Genomic DNA, 19,030 nt, shown 5'->3' with positions numbered 1-19,030 from the left:
AACTTGAAAAGAGCAGGAGGAGTAAGTCTTTGTTCTTGAGAGTTCTTTAAACTTAAAGCATAAGTTTTCTTGGCTGAGGATGGAGGAGTCAATAAAAAGTGCATTAGACAAACTTTTTGCAGTGCCGTAATTTTGTGTTTTGTACACCTGAGAGAAAATAAACTTCTTCCCCTGGAAATGTGGTTCCTCTCTGAAGCTGTTACCTGACAATTTTCAAGAGGGGAAAAAACACATGCCGCAATTTTTTTGTCTATAAATTGGTATTAAATGGAGCTCAGACTGACAAAGCCTATTGTGGCATAGCATTTGTTCAACTTAGTAAATTCTCTCAGCACAGCAACTGGTCTTTTTTGGTTCAAACTTTTTGACTAAAGGGATAATTGTAGTGTGTTGCTACATCTTTTCTTAAACTTGCTCGCCTACTGGCAATGACCATGTTGGAAGCATTCTCTCTGAAACACATTGTGGATTTCAGAAACAGAGAAGGAGAAGAAAAAAAAGGGGCTTTCCTGATGTCTTGACCTTTGGCCTCTTTTTCCTTTTCCCAAGGAGGAGGCTCAGCATAGAAGGGAGCAGCCATGTACCTCAGGTTTTCCCTGTGGAAGGGGGCAGAGAGAGGGTGCACAGGACCCCCAGCAGAGACCTGGGCTGCTGGGAGGTCCAGCGGTGAGCAGCACCCCTGGCCGTGACTGGCAGGGGTGTGGGCATCGTCAGGTAGGGGCAGGAGGAGAGACATGAGGTCCTTTTCCTCCAAAGAGCCAGAGAACATGGTAGTTCATTGTGGGAAGCAGGTGCCAGCAGGCATTTGTTTCCTTCTCTGTGCTGGGGAGACCTGGCACACCTGGAAAAGCAGTGCTTCCCAGAGCCATGAGGGCATTGTAAGGAAGACCCCTTGCTTTCCTCTTTCCTCAGTTGCCCATTTGGGAAGGAGCATCAGGACAGAAAATCAGATCAGGAAAATGCAGGAGATGGTCACTGGGAAAATGCCATCATTTTCTGTTCTATTTTCCAGCCCCCTTTCGCATCTGTCCTATGCTACCATTTTAAGCCATTCTTGTGACAGGTTTATTTAAATAAAGATTTTCCTTTTTCTTAATTTGGAGCAACGATGGCGTGTACAAGCCACCAGACCTTGCTATATCAGTAAATTAGATCTAACAGTTCATAGGGTAATTGGATCCCAAAGCAGCCTTTCCAAACTCTTTCTATTAATCTTGATGTTGATAAATGGATAACCCCTCCACTAAGGGGGAGGATGGGACAACAACTGCCCTCCCTTCCCAGAAAAAGAAACTCCTCTTACGGATTATTTTTGGTAACCCTACATGTGTGTGCAGTTCTGTGCTTTGCCTTGCCTAGAAAGTTTCATAATGAAGCTCCAGGCTTGGCAATTTTGTGATGCTGCGCTTTCTGAATTTGTGACTCTCGTCGTTCCAGCCAACAAAACATCTACCAGAAGAAAAATAAAGATAAATCAATCTGTTTTGAAACTCATCAATAACCTTGAGAAAAATAATTTATCTAAAGACTTAGAATAATAATAATTTTAATGGTTTATTCCAACTAGTTATGATCTAATGAGATGTCACTGTCTTGTAAAGATAATGACATGAATTTTCAGTTGGTATGGCCTCAAACAAATGGGTTTAAAAAATTCTCTTTGATGGTGAGGGTTTAGTAGTGGCCAAGTGAAGTAACTTTGCACAACTGTTGGGGGGGGGGGGGGGGCAGGGAAGCTTTGTCACTCGCAGTACAACAAAACGAGGCAGAGGCTTATGAGGACATTACAGCACTCCAGGGCTTATGTTATTTTAGTCTGACATAGAGACTTTAAAGAAAAAGAGTTGAGACATGAGAAAGATGGTTTGAGTGAACTATGTTCAGATTAGATCTCTATAATTTACCCAGGAATGACATCAAACATAAGGTACACTGCAATACACTTAACAGTCTTGCTTTGCATGCTTAGAGGACATACTGTAGCACATGAATATAAATTTCTTTCTGTTCTTTTCTCAGATGCTGGCTCAGGATCTGGGGACGGAGGTAAGAGTCATCTTTTATCGTCTCTGTGCTTATGTGTACACACATTGTCTTTCACAATTTCAGATTGTAAGTGGATATGCTTTGCAGTTTAGTTGTTACACTGCATACTGTTTTTCGTTTAGCTTTTTCTCTGAAAAAAAGTGATATTTTGCATTTTAGTCAAGCTGGAACCTAACAATGACAGGGTGTTTTCTAGGGAAACTCAGAAAGCTGTGTTACTCCTAATAGGACTTGGAATTATTCATAGGTTGTGCTAGGAGCTCTATCTCCATCTACTGTTACAATTGCACTCATTTGTTTTATGTTTAGAGTAATATTTCTTCTGTTTTTAAAACATGAGCCAAACCCTTGGCTCTTCCTCACTGGAGGATTCAAGCCAAATATTTTGTGGTAACAGAGAGCATTCTTTCAAAGATATGAAGAAATGCCACAGGGAAGGAACAATGTTTTTATAAGAACAGCAGCAGCAAAAATGAACATGGAAACAGTCCAAACCATTTGCTGCATACAGGGGATACTGTAAAGTGTAGGCAAACTTGCATTTAAGTTTGGGGTTGTTTTTTTTATTTCTTAGGTGCAGTCATTTATGGGTTTGCTGGTTTAACACTGGTCCTAAGGGTTGAGACTGATCCTTCTTGGAAGTAGAAGTGTTGGGCCTGGATAGTGACCTGCCTTGGGTCAGGGAACATGACTTTTGGGAGCTACTTGAATGCTGGGGCTGGTGGGTCAGGCTTCTCTGGGAACTAGGAGGGCCAGGGCTAGTTTGGGTTGCTGTGGAAGGTTGTCCTTAAAAATTACCCTCATTTCTGCCCAAGCCCCCTAGGTAAGCTCTAGGAGCCCCATAGCAGGAGAAGGGTGAGGTCAGCATCAGGCTGGGATGCCGCTGGGCTCCTCTGGCTGCGCCAGCCACCAGGAGCTGAGCCAGCTTTCTGCATAAGACATGGACAGCAGGTCTGGGCTCTTACCTAGTTTTATGCCTGGTCCTGGTTGGATTCAGGTTTTTCAAATACAGTCCCATTATTTGGTAAAATATCACCTAGTCCTTGTGTAGTTTTGGTAACCAGAATATTAGTGCAGTGTGTAGGTAAAGTATTATTTTTACCTATGGTCAACAACATGAGCATGAGGCGCTTGCGAGGGACCTAATTTTCCAATATTGGACTCATTCTGCTTTCTGGAAATCAGGACGCATTAACATGCTTCAAATCTGGTTTCCCAGAAACTATAACCTAAAATATTGCTGTTTGTTTTCAAAAGTTTTGTCCAGCTATTCCTGTTTTACTCTAATGTCCTTTTAAATTGTCTTTTTAAACTGTTACACCGAAGAAATTCCTTATTCAGTGCCTAACAGAAATCTACAATTAATTTTGTATTTATGATGGTGATGGGGTTTTCACACATATGGTCAATCAGTTTTTGAATGAAGTTGAACGAAATTCATCGTGCACGTACGAAGGAAAACACATAAGGTTTCCAGTTTGTTTTATAAGTGGGGAGGCGGGGAAACAAACTTGGCCACTTTCTAAAAGTAATGAATTCCATACTCAAAAAGCATAGGAATTTAAAAACATGATTTCCAAACAGTTTCATTTTAAAAGCTAAAGTTGACAAAAGACGATCAGAACAGGACCTTGGGGACTGACTGGGCAAGATCGTAAGGAAGCAGATTTGTGAAGGAGACAGAACCAAGTTGGTGCGTGTGTTTAAAGGTCTACAAAGCTGCCTTGTATTATTCAAGATTTAGTAGGCAGCTACGGCTGTTCTTAAAGTACAAAAGTATATTTATGTGCCCTAAGAAGCTAAATCCAGCCAAGTAAATGTTGTCACTACATCACTCTTTACTAGACGCGCTCTTGTTGTAAAAGCTGTAATAAATTTTCGATGTCATCACAGTAAGTCTTGTAAAATCCACTCCAACAATCATGAGTGGGATGTTTTTCTATGAGAAGCCTGAGGTCTTAGGCAATCTTGTGTGTTTTCTGCTTCTGTGAAAGTTTTCCTTTCTTATGCTTCTTCAAGCAGCCTAGGTTTACAAACTGTTAACCAATCCAGCATAATTTTTTGCAAAACTACAGCCATAGGGACCCTCCCAGCTGGCCATACCTCTGCCTAAATCAGCAGAATGGGGCTGTGCTGGATGCTGTAGGTATTTGCAGTGAGGTCCCTGAGGTGTCTTGGACGCTAGGAGCCCCTAGGAACAGCCATTCTCTTGGTGATTTGCCGCATTTCTTGTTGCCATCAAAGTGCTGGCAGGACACAGGCTCGCACAGCATTGCTGTTTGCTCTGTGTTGCGTCTATATATGTTGTGTTTTTCAGAGCTGGCAGACTTTCTGGCAAGACTCAGGTTTGTGTGGCTGTTGTGGTCTGTCTTTGGGAGGTTCCTTGCAGCCAGGGAGACCCAGGCTGGGAGCCCTGAGGGGCTGCTGTGTGCAAGATTAAGAGGCTTTGGTTAAAAAGACAGAGTGGATGGACTTCTTGAAGACATGTGTAAGGGCCGATTCTTCAGTCTGAATTGCTGAGAACTGTCCTTAGCAGCAGGAATCTCTACCTTTCAACACTCGTAGGTAGAAAAGGATGTTGCTTCTTACCAGAGTCTCTCCATATTATTCTCATGGGTTCCCTTAGTGGTTTTGTGTATCACTCCGCAAGCTGTGAGATGAGGGAACCAGCTTTGCAACAGAGTTTTATCTTGTGGTTGGATTTCCTTGGTCTGATAAGGTACACATCTAATAGGAAATTAACTCAAATTGTGGACTAGTAGAGGACATCATGTTTTTCAGGTTCTTAGAACATGGCAAGTTTCTTGCTTTGAGGTGGTTTCCCCCATGACTGACACCAGTTCAGCTCTCAGTACTGTTTCTCCCTCAATGGATCTCTTGTCACATGAAATTATAATTGGTTAAGGGTTCAGAAATTGCTGGAAAGGGGTTGGTGCAGTGGCCAGACATACACAAACACACAGTGTGGGTCACACAAGCCTCATTTTCTTAGGAAACTGGACAGAGCAGGAACAGGACAACCAGGGGCCATGTTTTGCCTGCCATGTTTCTCTTCCATGTGTTTTTGGAACCACCTTGGTTTTTGCAGAGAAGTCTTCTCAATTTATTATCTGGAATTCGGGGTTTTCTGCTTTCCTGTCAGGGATGCTGGGATCACAGACGTCCCAGCTTCTTAGCACTTCAAAGATCTTGAGGGCTTTCCAGAGGTGATTTTAATCCTTTTTTTTAATGCAGCAATAGCGTACAAAAGTCCCCTTATTTTAAAGTGATGGGGAAGTCTTAATCTCATTTGATTACTGAGCCTTCAGCAGGCACTTTTGGGGATATCCAGTAAATGGGTAAGAACAGTAGGTGTTCAAGTTCCTTACTGCAGAAGACATTTTCCCCTGTAAATGAAGACTAAAAATGCAGAATCAAGAGCCGTTTCTGTGTTTTGATTGCAGAAGCAAGGAGTATGGTGTGGAATTACTTAAAAACCCATATCCCAGAAAGATACTAATCAATGGCAGAAAGAATGAATGTGAAAGAGTTTATACAGAGAGTAATTTAAAGAGATTCCATTCATTTTCATCTACGCTGTTCTCTAGACAACTGGGTTTTTTTAGAAGCCAATGATTCATGTTTTGGTCTTGAGCAGCTTTATAATGAATTCTTGCTCGTTTCCTAGCTTCCTTCAAACAGCGACAAACTCAAGATGCAGTATTTCATTATAGCTCTTAATGTGCTAAGAACATCTCTCCTTGGTTTCTTTCTTACGTTGAACACTTCTTTCCCCTCCCTGCATTATCTGTATTCTTAGCTCTGTTGATTGACTTGCATTCACAGTCCGATGGATTTACTGTGGGTGACTATCGCACTAGGTGTTTCTGTGATCCTCAGCACGGCAGTGCATAAACACCTACGTTGAATTAGTTTCAGAGCCTCATTCAATTTCCATTCAAGTCCTACTGACTTCAGTGGGAATTGCATGGGGCCCCTGGGTACACAGATCTTATCCTAGTTTGATTTTTATGTTAATTCTTTATGATCTAGACTAAAGCAGAATAAAGAAAGAAATCATAATTCATCAATATCATTGTCACCATTTATTTTATAGTAACATCTAGAGGCACTAATTATAAGATTAAGACTCTGGTGTGGTACCCCCTCATACTGTGAGGCACTTCTTTCCAGTGAGGGAGAGAATAAAATCTGTGAAGCAGAGTCTGGATATCAGAGTTGGGCAAAGCTGGAAGTTGCACCACACTTCAGCAGCTGAATTGGGAATAACACATGCTGCTTTCAGAGCCAAACCAGTGCTGTGTCCTTTTAACCACACTGTTGTCAGCAGACCCATATGTAATCCAGAAAGAATCTGAGATTATACTGCTTTTAAAATTATTCCTAATTTGTTAGACAAACCTGGAAATCAATAACCTTACAAGCCATCTTCTTTTCCCCCCTTTGTCTGTCTCCCTCGTTTTGTGTGTGTATTTTAAGGATGAGAGTGGCTTTGTTTATTTGTTTGTTCTTTCAATTTATCCCTTCAATCTTATCCAGAAAAATTGAAGTCCTGCGGCTCTTTGTAGGTGCCAACATGTAGATTTAATGATAGATTTGGAATTCTGGTCTGCCTTTCCTGTTGGCTTAGAGATGTGTAAGTAAACACATACATATTATAAATCTGTATGGAGCAGCAGTCATCTTGAAACATTAACTCGGAGAAAATAGGGAGGAAAAAATTAACACTTTGAAGACTAAATTATTTTTTAAGGCAGACTATAATGCAGCACATATATCTTTCTTTAATTGACAGGCAAATGGCTACTTTGACCCAATTGCATTTGTACTTGTCTCCATGCTGGTTTTGTATGACTAACTTGAATTCAGCAGCTCTGCTGCTTTTCCACTGATTTCCCTTTCTGCTTTATTACAATGTTGATTGATGGGCAGGGGTATGCAGAACACAATGAATTTTGCTGTAAACACTGTCCTAGCAATAACACTTGAGCCAAAATACACCGTAAAAGCTGGAGTGTGTGTTGCTTTGAATGAAGCAGTGTATAAAATGCAATACCGATAAACACACACATACACACATGTTCTCAATATATGGGAAAATACTGAAAGTGTTCTAGTTTAACCTCTGAAAGAAAGGGAATTCATATTTTGAGCTACAGATCCCGTCCTTTCTTTGCCTGGGTGTAACAGGTGATAGAGGTTTCTCTTGTGAATTTAGAGTATCTGCTGACGCCATGTGCTATCATCAACTGCAATGAGGCAATAGGAAAGCTTCTTCTACTCTAATTTAATTTGGGAGGTATAATTTAAAGCAGCATCAGAAGGTACAGAATCAACTATAAGCAACGTGCACTGACTGGGTAAATACCTCTGGAGGGCATGTTTAAATCTTAAATGATTCACCTGACTGTGGATGGTCAAATATACGTCTCCTTTGTTAAACAGGGTTTTACCTTGTTAACCTCAGCATGGCACTGAGCCCAAACCAATAAGCTCTTTGAAAGGCTGGGTTTATTAGCTCAGGCTCTTCACTGTCCTAACGTGATTACATGACTTTTAGTTCAGGGCTGCTGCGCATCTGACCTATATAAGAGTTAGGTCAGGAAAAGGCAGTTAATGTCTCTTTGTGGCCCTTAAAAATTAGGAAAGGATGAAGTCCCTATGTTTTTGTTGACTAGATAAGAAGCACGTGGGCATTCGCAAGTGCTGAACTTTTAGGCCCCTGCCGTGGGCATTCTGGGCTGGGTAGGATGCATTAGTGGTTTTGGAAATCCTAGGGAGGTATGGGAATGGCAGGAATACCAGCCTTTGGATTCCTCTCAGGCTGTCATTTGAGCTAAGTAATCGACCCTGCCTGACTGAGATGTTCCAGCAAATCCCCACAGCTCCTATGAACTTGAAGTTCTCCAGGGTTATATATGAAGTATCAGTCTGGGAGATACTGGGTTTGGATTTAGTTGCCTGGGTTCTGCCTATGTTTCACTTTCTGCTTCTACTGCTTCTGAAGTTAGAATGCAAAAATCCAATGAAAAGTGTTGCTTTTTAATCCCTGCACTTGCTTTGTTATTAATGGGCCAAAGTCCTTGCTGAGTTCTTGGTGTGAATGCACAGGTCCCATCAAGCAGACTCTCAACACTGAGAAATACCATGGGAAAGAGTTGACCCATAGTGAATGATTTGTGGCCCATTTTCAGCCATTCATGCAAAACGGAAGAAAATGAATAGAAGATGCCATAAAGATCCACAGACTTCTGTAGGCGAGAAGTAGCAATGACATCTATTCATAGGCTCTTTCCTAAATTATGCAGTCCTTTGTGGGTTTTAGCACTTCTTTTAAGTAGTTCAGAGCTACACAAGGAGACTGTGAATGGAAGATGCTCACCTACATCAGAAAATACTGAGGATGCTCTGGTTTTGCTTTAAAAGTCAAAATTGCCTGTCCACATCAAAACAGAGAAAAAAAAAATCCAAAATATGCTGTCTAATCATGTGCAATCTGTAAATCCACAAATAACGAAGTCATCAAACAGCAAGCAAATCCTATGATATTCCAGCAAACAGATTAAAAAGGGGCATTCGATCGCTAATACTCATTTATTGGTCTGTTACTGTAAACACAACGAAACAGACACATAGTGGACTAGATTTGCCTGCTACATCTCTGTAAACCTGGATTAATTTTCCTTTTGACAACTGTGGAGTCACTGGAGATTAGCTGTGATGACAGTGAGAGGCGAATCTAGCCCACTGTTTCGCTTTCCTATGCAGGGAGTTCTTCCATAGGGGTGAAAAGTGCTCCTCATTTTTCAGATGGCTCTACCGTGCTTACAGTGAACACCTTACTTCATGGGGTAAGAGCATGCATTCAAGCACATGCTTAATTTTTATCACGTGCTTAAAATGCCATCAATTTTAAAGTTTTCTTCTGAATGTGAATATCTTGCACAAGTGGGACCCGAGGCAGCCTTGGAGTGACCAGAAATTCTTCAGATCTTTGTGCATCTCTTAGTTATATATTCTGTGGTTTAGTGATTGAAGAAGCTGATTCACTATGCGCTTGCTTTGAACTGTTTCTGGCATGACACAGGATTTTGTTAGATGCTCTCATGAGATCTTGAACAAATGGAATGAAAACTGCCAAGTCTTTCTCAAGGTTCATGTACTTGCTTTTCTTTAACTCTTACATTTCAAGCCTCAACTGCATCTGGCAAATTTAATATGTTTTGCAGTGATGTTTAAATTCCCTTTTGTCTAAGAGGCTTTCTTTCCTTGCAGAGATTGTGAAATAAAACCAGAAATCTTGCCTGCTGGCTTTGAAGTCAGTGGGAGTTTATCTTCAGGAAGGGCATGACTGATTCTCAGACACTTAGCAAAGTGGCAATTGCCACCTACTTTATGTAGGTGCACGTGCAGGACAAGTTTAATGAGTGTGGTGCAAGCAAGAATCCAGAACAGTTCATAATCAAATCCAGACAAGTTAAAATTTTATGGTACAGTGCTACCAGTTCTTAAGATGTTGCCACAAGCCTTTCAGCTCAGGTTTTTCAATAGTGTTATACAAGATGCTTAGTTTTTCATTTAAAACAAACACATAAAACATTTCAAGTCCTCATTGCTCAGGAGAATATTTGAATAGAAGCCCAAAATGCTCAACAGCAGGGAGAACTCCAAACTGCATTTTAAAAATATCACGATTCAGGAAGAAGAGGTCAAAACTCTTCCATGATATTTCACGTGATTTTTTTTTTTTTTTAATGCCTTGGACTTCTTGATCTCATTTGTTCCAGCTGCATGGGAGTTAGATAACGATGGTGCCTATTTAAACCCATTAAAAAAGCAGCTCCCTTTTTACCTCGGCAGCCCCAGATATCTTGTAGGCAGGAATTTAGGGAGAGCTAGTTAAGGACTTTAACATTGGTTTTTGATAAGACTGAGAACATGGGAAAGTTCTAAAGGTCTGAGAGAATGTGGGTGTGTCATATTAAAAAGGATAGGGGGGAAAAAAATCCACATATTTATAGGCATGTCAGCCTGACACTGATTGAAGTAAAGCAGGACATGCAGACCCAGACCTGTTTAATAAAGAAATAAATGAGAACTAATGCTGAGCAATATGGGCTGATGTAATAGATTTTGTCAACTAATTGAAATGTTATTTATGAAGCTACAAGTTTGCTTGATAAAGACAACAATATTGATGTAGTGTACGTGGATGTCAGTGAAGTATTTGGCATGCCACTACATGACACTATGATTAAGGAACAAGAATCATGTAAAATTAACGTGGTACACAATTAGTGGAGTAAAAACTGCCTTTCACAATGTAATTATAAGTGGATTTATCATTATTAGACAGACAGCATAGAGATCAGCCACATGCTATTTATTTATTTGTTTTACCAGTGACCTAGGTGGGCTTATTCTTTCCTCGTTGATCAAGTTCTCAGCAGATATAACTGAGGAAGTAAGAAACAAACAGTTCACTGACACAACCCAATCTGAGTTACTAGATACACTAGTACAAGAGCAGGCCTTCTGATGTGGCCAAATGTAAAGCCACAACCATAGAACAAAGACAGGAAACCAGAGGAGCGAGATGTGGAAATTCCCCTGGAAACAGTGATGCTACAAAGAAAGATAGAGTCTTGGTAGTTAGGGGCTGTTGTGAGAATCCTTTGCAAACACAACAGACCAAAGGGCCACTGTTATCCTGGTGTATTTCAGAAGCAGACTCTTGAGCAAGGATAAGGATTTCAGATTACCTCCACCTTTACTGGAATTGGTGCCTGCAGCTCCAAAGGTACTGAGAAGCAGGGGAGAAGGCTGTGCACAGCCAAGGGCAGTGGCTGGCAAGCAAACTTTTCCATGAAAGCTTTGATGCCCTTAGCTTTGTCAAGGGAAAGGAAAGGGGTGTGTAGGTCTTGATTAAGTACCAGTGTGGGGAACACAAATGAGCAGCAGGGCTCTTTATGCTGACAGACAAAGGTCTAATGAGATGCAATTAAAGCTAGACAAACTCAGAGTACAGTTTAGATGCGTGTTTGTAAATGAAGGCAATAACACATAGAAGTAAGTCATTAAAAGTTATGTAGGATTCTGTGTCACTTGAGGTTTTGACACTTGGATGTCTACATCGCTCTGCTCAAACAAGGATGAATTTGAAAATCTGGGGCCTCTGTCGTGTGGGAGGTCACAACAGATGCTCAGTGGACCCTTAATTCTAGGTACCATAAATTAGTTTACACATGAAATAGGCTGAGTTTAGCCTATTTTGTTCAGCAAGATTTCTGTGTTAAGTAGTCTGGAAAGGGATTGATTATGTGGATACATTTGTTCATTTCAAAATGCACACAAGTGTTTTTCTCTCTGCCCTCTCCCATCTCATTGTGTACATTTACACATGCAGGTAATGGAAGAGATGTGGGCTTTAGTAGCAAGTGGAAAACCTCATGCATAATGCTCTGCTAATTGCTCTGTATTTAAAAATAGGGCACGCTACGCTGCATTTCATCCTAAGACTTCTTTATGTTGTCTGGCACTGGATAAGTTCATCAGCTCCCAATCTCATCTGAGTGATGACAGGCCCCTTTGGGCTTCTTTTTGTCCTGCAGTGCTGCTCTGATTCACAGTGTAATTACTGGTCTACCCCCAGTTGGTGCTTGGAGGGATTCCTGAGGAGGATCACCAGCTATCTCTGGAGGATCTGTCCAGGATCCTTTTCCTTCCCATTTCTCCTGGTGTAAGGGGGCAAGAGCAAAGGGGAACATTGCACCCAAAGAGCTCTGAAGTTGGAACCCCTATTGATCATGATTAAATATAATTTGATTTTTATCTGTTATTACAAAGATCCTCCCCAGCTTTGATGTATTAGTGTATGTGATGGGTTTGGGAGGTGAGAGAGAAGGTACCAGAGTAGGCTGTAATTGCTTTGGCTCATATCCGTTGTCTACTAGATTCAGACAGAGAGGCATGTTCATCTTTGTTATAATAGAGCCTTGATAAACAAATAACTTATTCTTTTGTACAGTGCCCGAGATCTTCATCAAAAGAGGAGGGGGCCAGTTATATGAACCACAAGGCCAGTCCAGGACAAGTCTATGCTGTAATTCATTTAGACAAATGTTGAAGTAAATTGATGGACTCAGGTTTATTTACATTAGTGGCGTTTTGAAAAATGAGTTGTCCTGTGTGTACAATTTTTCAATCTCTTTACATCTAATTAGCTGTTCAGATTAGCTAAAATTAAGTGATGTCACTTGTAATGCATTCAGAGGTGAAGATATGATAAAATAGGCTCTTTTATAATCTCTTCAGCAAGTGGCTTGGAGCACTGGCATAGTGTGAACTGAGGGCGTATGGAAGATCAATCTGTAATGGGGAATCAAATATAATCCAGCTGCCATCTCACAAATGTAATGAATAGTCTATAGCATCTCTCCTGTACTTATTCAAAGAGGGGGCAGGTTTTTCCATCATCCTCTCCCACGACTTCTTTTCAGTAGATTTGCCTGGATGTCTGGGTCATGGTGTTGGGGTGGCTGCCCCTGTACACTGGCATCTTTACCTGTTTCACTATTGATTCCTGTGCGCTAGATATTCCTCCCTGGAGACAAGTCATTTGAACAGCTTGGAATCTAAAAACTGACTGCTGCAATGTCAGGTTTCTAATTCTGCAGCTCAGCTGACAGCTCTGGAAAGTCCCTATCAAAGGCAGAAAATACAACACTCTTCAGCAGACTTTGTTCTGCCACCATACGGCCCCAATTCTATTTTACTGCTCCAAAGCCTACAGACTTTCACATGTTTCTGACCGAAAATTCTGCTATTAATATGTAAGCTTCTCAGCAATTAAGCTGTGCTTATTTATTGCTGCATCAGTGCCTTTAGACCGTGACCAGCAAGCAGTACCCTCTGTACAGCAGCAACAATTTAGTTCTCATGCTTAGTCATGGATACATGTCTAAGGAGATTTTGGCACAGGTTTTCTCAAATATTTTTAAAAGTTTTTGTTAGTCTTTTCTTTCTTCCTTGGCTCTCTGAAGGCTTTTGCTAGCAATGTGCAGAACACTCCCCTGCTCTTGTGCAACAATCCCCAAGACTTACAGGACTTGAGTATTTGCCAGACTGTGAGCTTTCCCATGGTGGGTATAAGGCGCTGTCACCTGGCTTCTGCCTCCAGCTTCCTACTGCATAGCACGGCAGTGCTGTCCCCTCTCAGGTGGCCACTTGGCCCCAAAGCACAGCGTGTCATGGGGAATGGGCAGGTTCCCCTGCCCCATTTGTGCGAGGAGCTTCAGTGGGGCAGTGGCCCCCCTCCTTGGTGTCCCGTCTCTCTTCCTATGACCTGATGCGCCAGGATCGGTGGTGATTCACTTGATCATGCTGGAAATGAAAGCTGAGCTCAGTGGCTCAGGACTTAAGCAACAGGGTCCTGTCTTTCACTTGGGTGCCACAGAAGCAGCAGAAGGGGAACTCTAAAAGCTGGCAGGAAGATTACCCTCTGAAGCCTTTGCAGGCAGTGCTGGAGAGGTTCAGCAGGTGACTTGGTGACAGCACAGCTCGTGGCGAAGATGGCCTGGGTGATCCAGTCCATGTGCAGGAATCAGGCTGGGAGCTTCTACCTAGACAACAGCAGTGAAAAGTCCAGCTGACACCTGCCCAGGCACCTTTGTCATCACAACCCCTTCTGACTCAGCTCCCTCAGGTACTGCCCATAGCTGCTTTCTGACCCCTTCAATTTCCCAAAAGGAGCTGAGGGTGCTCAGCAAGTTACTGGGTCAAATCATGAGATCCCAGGTGCCAGGGCTGCGCAAAGCTTGGCTACATCCTTGCTGTTGGAGCTCCTTCTGCTTTTCTCCTGGGGTTTCTCTCCTCCTGCCCCAGTGATGGCGACTGTCCCCTTGCTGTAGCGGTGGTGACTGGGTCAGGCAGTGTTCCTTTGTGTTAGCAGGGGAAACTTGCATCTTGCCTGTGTTGTGGGTCCTGGGAAAAAGCACTTGGTTATTTTCCTTTGATTTTTCATTTACCACTTTACAATAGGGTTACAGCATTGATGGATAAGGGAAGAGCAACTGACGTTATCTACGTGGACTTGTGCAAATGTTTTGACACTGTCCACATGACATCCCTGTCTCTAAATTGGAGAGAGATGGGTTTGACAGATGGACTACTCAGTGGATAAGGAATTGGTTGGATAGTCGCACTCAAAAAGTTGCAGTTAACAGCTCGATGTCCAAGTGGAGAGCGGTGACGAGTGGCATTTCTCAGGGGTTGGTGTTGGGGCCAGTGCTATTTAACATCTTTGTTGGCGACATGGACAGTGGGATTCAGGGCACCCTCAGCAAGTTTGCCAACAACACCAAGCTGTGTGGTGCAGTCAACACACTGGAGGGAAGGGATGTGCCATCCAGAGGGACCTGGACAGGCTGGAGAGGTGGGACTGGGCAAACCTCATGAAGTTCAACAAGGCCAAGGGCAAGGTCCTGCACATGGGTCGGGGCAATCCCAAGCACAAAGACAGGCTGGGCCATGAGTGGACTGAGAGCAGCCCTGCGGAGAAGGACCTGGGGGTATTAGTGGATGGAAAACTGACTTTGAGCCAGCAATGTGCACTCACAGCCCAGAAAGCCAACTGTGTCCTGGGCTGCATCAAGAGAAGTGTGGCCAGCAGGTCGAGGGAGGGGATTCTCCCCCTCTTCTGTGTTCTCATGAGACCCCCCGTTCGATGCTGTGTCCAGCTCTGGGGGCACCAACATAAGAAGGACATGGACCTGCTCGAGTGGGTCCAGAGGAGGCCACAAAGATGATCAGGGGGCTGGAGCACCTCCCCTGTGAGGACAGGCTGAGAGAGTTGGGGTTGTTCAGCCTGGAGAATAAAAGGCTCTGGGGAGACCTTAGAGCGGCCTTCCAGTGCTGAAAGGGGCTACAGGAAAGATGGGGAGGGACTCTGCATCGGGGAGTGTGGGGATCGGATGAGAGGTAATGGTTTTAAACTGACAGAGTGTATATTGAGATTAGATATAAGGAAGAAATTCTTCCCTGTGAGGGTGGTGAGACACTGGAACAGGCTGCCCAGAGAAGCTGTGGCTGCCCCCTCCCTGGCAGTGTTCAAGGCCAGGTTGGACGGGGCTTTGAGCAACCTGGTCTAGTGGAAGGTGTCCCTGCCCATGGCAGGGGGGGTGAGAACTAGATGATCTTTAAGGTCCCTTCCAACCCAAACCAGTCTATGATTCACATGCTATACCCTATCAGGCTGTATCCTGTGGGGTGGATCAAATCTGAGGCCCTTGATCTCAACACTTCAGCATTCTTCTAAAGGTGAGGGTGGCAAATGCCTAAGCAGTATCTATAGGCAGCAGCAATAATGTGATGTGATGTTTTGTTTTTTTCAAAAAGAGCATTTTACATGAAGAACTCTTCTAACCAGTAGAGTAAATCTGTATCTGAACCTGTTATTGTTACAAATTTCGATTGGAAAGCAGCAGCATCCTCTAGCTCCTCTGTTACAAGGTACTCGTTTCTGGATGTCTTTAGCTGGATGACAGGTGCTTTTGGGCTGAAATCTTCCTTCTATTGTTCAGTAGGATTTTCTTGGATTCTTTTTTTACTTGAAAACAATACCATGAGCCATTTTTGAATTGACAATACTATGTATGAAGTGAAAGGTTTTGTTTTTAAGACATTCGTTCTTACTATTTGAAAACAGCAGTTTTAGCAGGCATGAGCTAGTGCTGGGCAGTGTTTAACAGATTTTCTTTGTGCCTATCCATCTACTCTCTACTCAAGTTTATGTACCTCCTTTCCATCTCAACTTCTGTGCTACATTTGTTGGTTAAAAAAGATCCTCTTGATTTCATTGGGCAGTCAGGCAGTTGTGTTAAGATAAGCCTGTTTTACAGAGGTCAACTAGATGGAGAATAATCTATGTTTGTTACAGTCTAAAGCCAGTGCCAGGGCGGATGAAAAGTACCCTTAATTTGGAAGTAATGCTGAGAAAATCTATCAGGAATTTATGTATTGGAAAGAATATCTGATGTAAGTTTCTAGAGCATTATAGTTATTTGAAAACAATTATAAACATAGACCACAAGAACATTGAGAGTTGATAACAAACGGGAAGAAACCTCTACACATAGTAGCCTGAAAATTCCCTAGGCTACTTCATCATATTTTCCTGTCTTCATCTTTAGGTCTTTCTGCTTCATTCCTTTTCAATGTAATTCATAGGAAGGAGAGATTTTGCTCTGTCTTAACTAAGAAATTGAACAGCTGCTAGGGGCAGGAAAAATGGTGGCACAAACAATCTTTCATCCTATTTCATGAGAAACTTCAGAAGTTTCTTCTTTCTTGAAGAGATTGCTCGTGCTATCTATGTAGTTAGGCATATGCACCCCCGTTTATTTTAGGCGATACGCGGTGGTGAGGCATATAATCTGCATTTTCTCCCTTATTGTAAAAGTGCCGTGACTTCAGGATCAGGGCTTCAGAAAGTCATCTCTGCTGATTCTGTGTTTAATGGCATTGTAGAACTAACTGATGAAATGCTATTAATTTGAAGAGATGTAGTGGGAACATAAGATCCTTAGCAGACTGATCTGACAGCAGGTGAACAGCATGGGGAGCTGTCAGATTGCACAAGTTTCTAAGGTCAGGTTAGATTAGTGCCCAGCAGCTTGTACAGTGGTAGTAAGTGCTAGCATGTATGATACAAGTGTCACTGTATAAATCCCTGCAAATTCCAGTCTTAAATTAATGTCATGGAGAAGTCATTTAGCCATGTCACTTGTCAAACGGCAATGTCTCACAGTGGGGCAGGCAATGAAAATTCTTTGTGTTTTTTAGGACTTAGTGTCACTTTTAGTGTATCATTTGTAAGGGGTTAGACTGGTTGAGCTTGATGTCTCAGCTGAGCTTATAAACATGCTGAAAGTTCCAGTAACCCTCATCTTCATTACCTCCCATGAGGAGAAAAAAATGGTGATGAAGGTGCCATCATCTTGTGGAGACAAAAGCAAGCATACTCTCGTGATCATGTATGTACATACAGAAGAGAGGGAGAAGACATTGCAGAGTACCCTGGCCTGGTGATCAGCCTTTGGGACCACTGCTCAGGGGTGCGTGCTGGATATGTCCAAGGGAGGCAGTGAAGGAATACAGTGAAGCACAGGAGAAAAAAAAACAGTAGTGAGGGAGGGAAGGCTCTTCCATTAACTCATCCCCCTTGCTATGGTTGCACTGTTATTGTCTGGAAAGATTTAGTGCCAGAGGGCTTCATAAAAGACAGCAATCCTGAAAATGTAGTGGAGAAGGTTGTTACAGAACTTCTCTTCCTTTAAGGTAAGCTGTCGCACAAGGCTGCTGTAACGCGGCTCTTAGCAGTAGCAGCCAGTTATGCCATAAACACTGTTGAGACAAATGTAATGTTTTACCAGAGGCAGCCAGCAGATGCTTCGTGTAAACCTTAGTCTGCTGCTGGCCAGATTAATTTTTGGTATATTTTACATTGTATTGTCTTTAAACAAATACATTTAAAATAATAATCCTCTGGTAGCTTAAGTTTCTTCAAAGTGCTCAATAAAGATTCCCCTCTGTTTGAAGGAAGGGCAAAATTTGTGCTTTTTAAGAGCTCCTGTTGTAATCGCCAATTCACTATATAGTTTACAGGCATTGTAGAGGATTAGCTACAGAGTACTCCAGAGGTGCTCTTCAATTGTCATCCTACAGCTGACAATGTCAGTTGAGGGAGAGGAGTGTAGGTAAGCAATGCAAATAAGCCAAAGAGAGTGAAAATGTTGCTTTATCCTTTGGCTGGTCTTTTGAAAACAGAAGATGTAATTTCTGATCCTTTAAACCTACCCATGAATGAAAGAGTGTCAGTGGATGCTCCAAAACATTTGGCTACTAGTGTCTCCTATGTAGTACCTGTTCTGGGTTTGAAAAGCTGCACCTCTGCTTTTATGCTCAGAGTAGTAATATTGTAAAAAATGGAAGCTTTACCACAGTATCCATGTGATGAAAAGAAGAGAAAGTTCAGTGAAGCTTGTCCTTGATGAGAAACAATCCCAACTGACGTTCAGAAAACTGCAATGGTAAACTAAGCTGTGCTCATGTGTAGCAAAAAACAGTCAAGCTTTTCACTCATTTCAGCTGCTTCTGGACAATTCTTTTCAACTAGATCTAGTCTTCATCTAGACTTAATTGAGAAGCTGGTCTTGCTAATGAATTTGTATGAGTTTACTGGCCCTGGCAGTTTTCACTGTAATGCACTCAGTATATTATATTAAAAATGTATATCACAACTGAAGCAGTTTTGTAAAACAAGCTTTAATGCAGCATCTGCTTATTTGTGCCTTGGGGATGTGAGACAACAGCAAACTGCTTACTGCTTGAGAAATCAGCACACCACCACAGGCGTTGCTCTGGTGTTAGAAGTCAGGGCAATGCCTTAATCTGGATGCAGATCAAATTGTTGTGTTGATAATTAGACGACAATAAGCCTGCATGAAATTGAACCAAGATGTATTAAAATCAGGTAGTAATTCTCCTTATTGCTGGCTGGAAGTAAGCCATGTCAGAAGGTAACCAGAATGCATTATTGTTTGCCATTATAAAAAGGTCCATTTAAATAGCTCTCTGTCACCTACGGCTATTTAACCTTTTGTAGGTATGAGCATTACAAGGGAGCCTAATGCATATTTTGTGTGCATTATTGTGCATAAATGCATGCTGACAATTTTTATGTTCCTATGTGCATAATTCATCATGAATCAGACTGGGGTCAGTGTATTTCCAAATCATGTCACCGGTGATAGCCAGGAGCAGCTGTTTCCAAAGAAGGTGAAAGAAGCTTCATCCTTGAACTACCATAGTGGGAAACTGCGTTATAAAACCTACCAACGAATGCTCAGCTTGTGCGTCGAGATGGGAGTGTAAATGTGAACATGCATGGTCTCTCATAAAAAAACATGTTTGTATGTGAGAATCA

The 19,030-nt window shown here is 42.2% G+C and overlaps 1 protein-coding gene across 1 annotated transcript in view; it reads left to right on the top strand.

The window, feature by feature from the left end:
• The window catches only part of TMEFF2 (transmembrane protein with EGF like and two follistatin like domains 2), a 133,278-nt gene that overhangs the window by 8,720 nt on the left and 105,528 nt on the right, over window positions 1–19,030 (top strand). The window contains exon 4 of the mRNA XM_074872739.1: window positions 2,020–2,046. Coding sequence (XP_074728840.1) covers window positions 2,020–2,046 — 27 coding nt within the window. The remainder of the gene's footprint in view (window positions 1–2,019; window positions 2,047–19,030) is intronic.

This window comes from Strix uralensis, chromosome 6, assembly GCF_047716275.1.
Source record: "Strix uralensis isolate ZFMK-TIS-50842 chromosome 6, bStrUra1, whole genome shotgun sequence".
Lineage (NCBI taxonomy): Eukaryota > Metazoa > Chordata > Aves > Strigiformes > Strigidae > Strix > Strix uralensis.
This window is presented reverse-complemented; position numbering and strand designations above follow the sequence as displayed.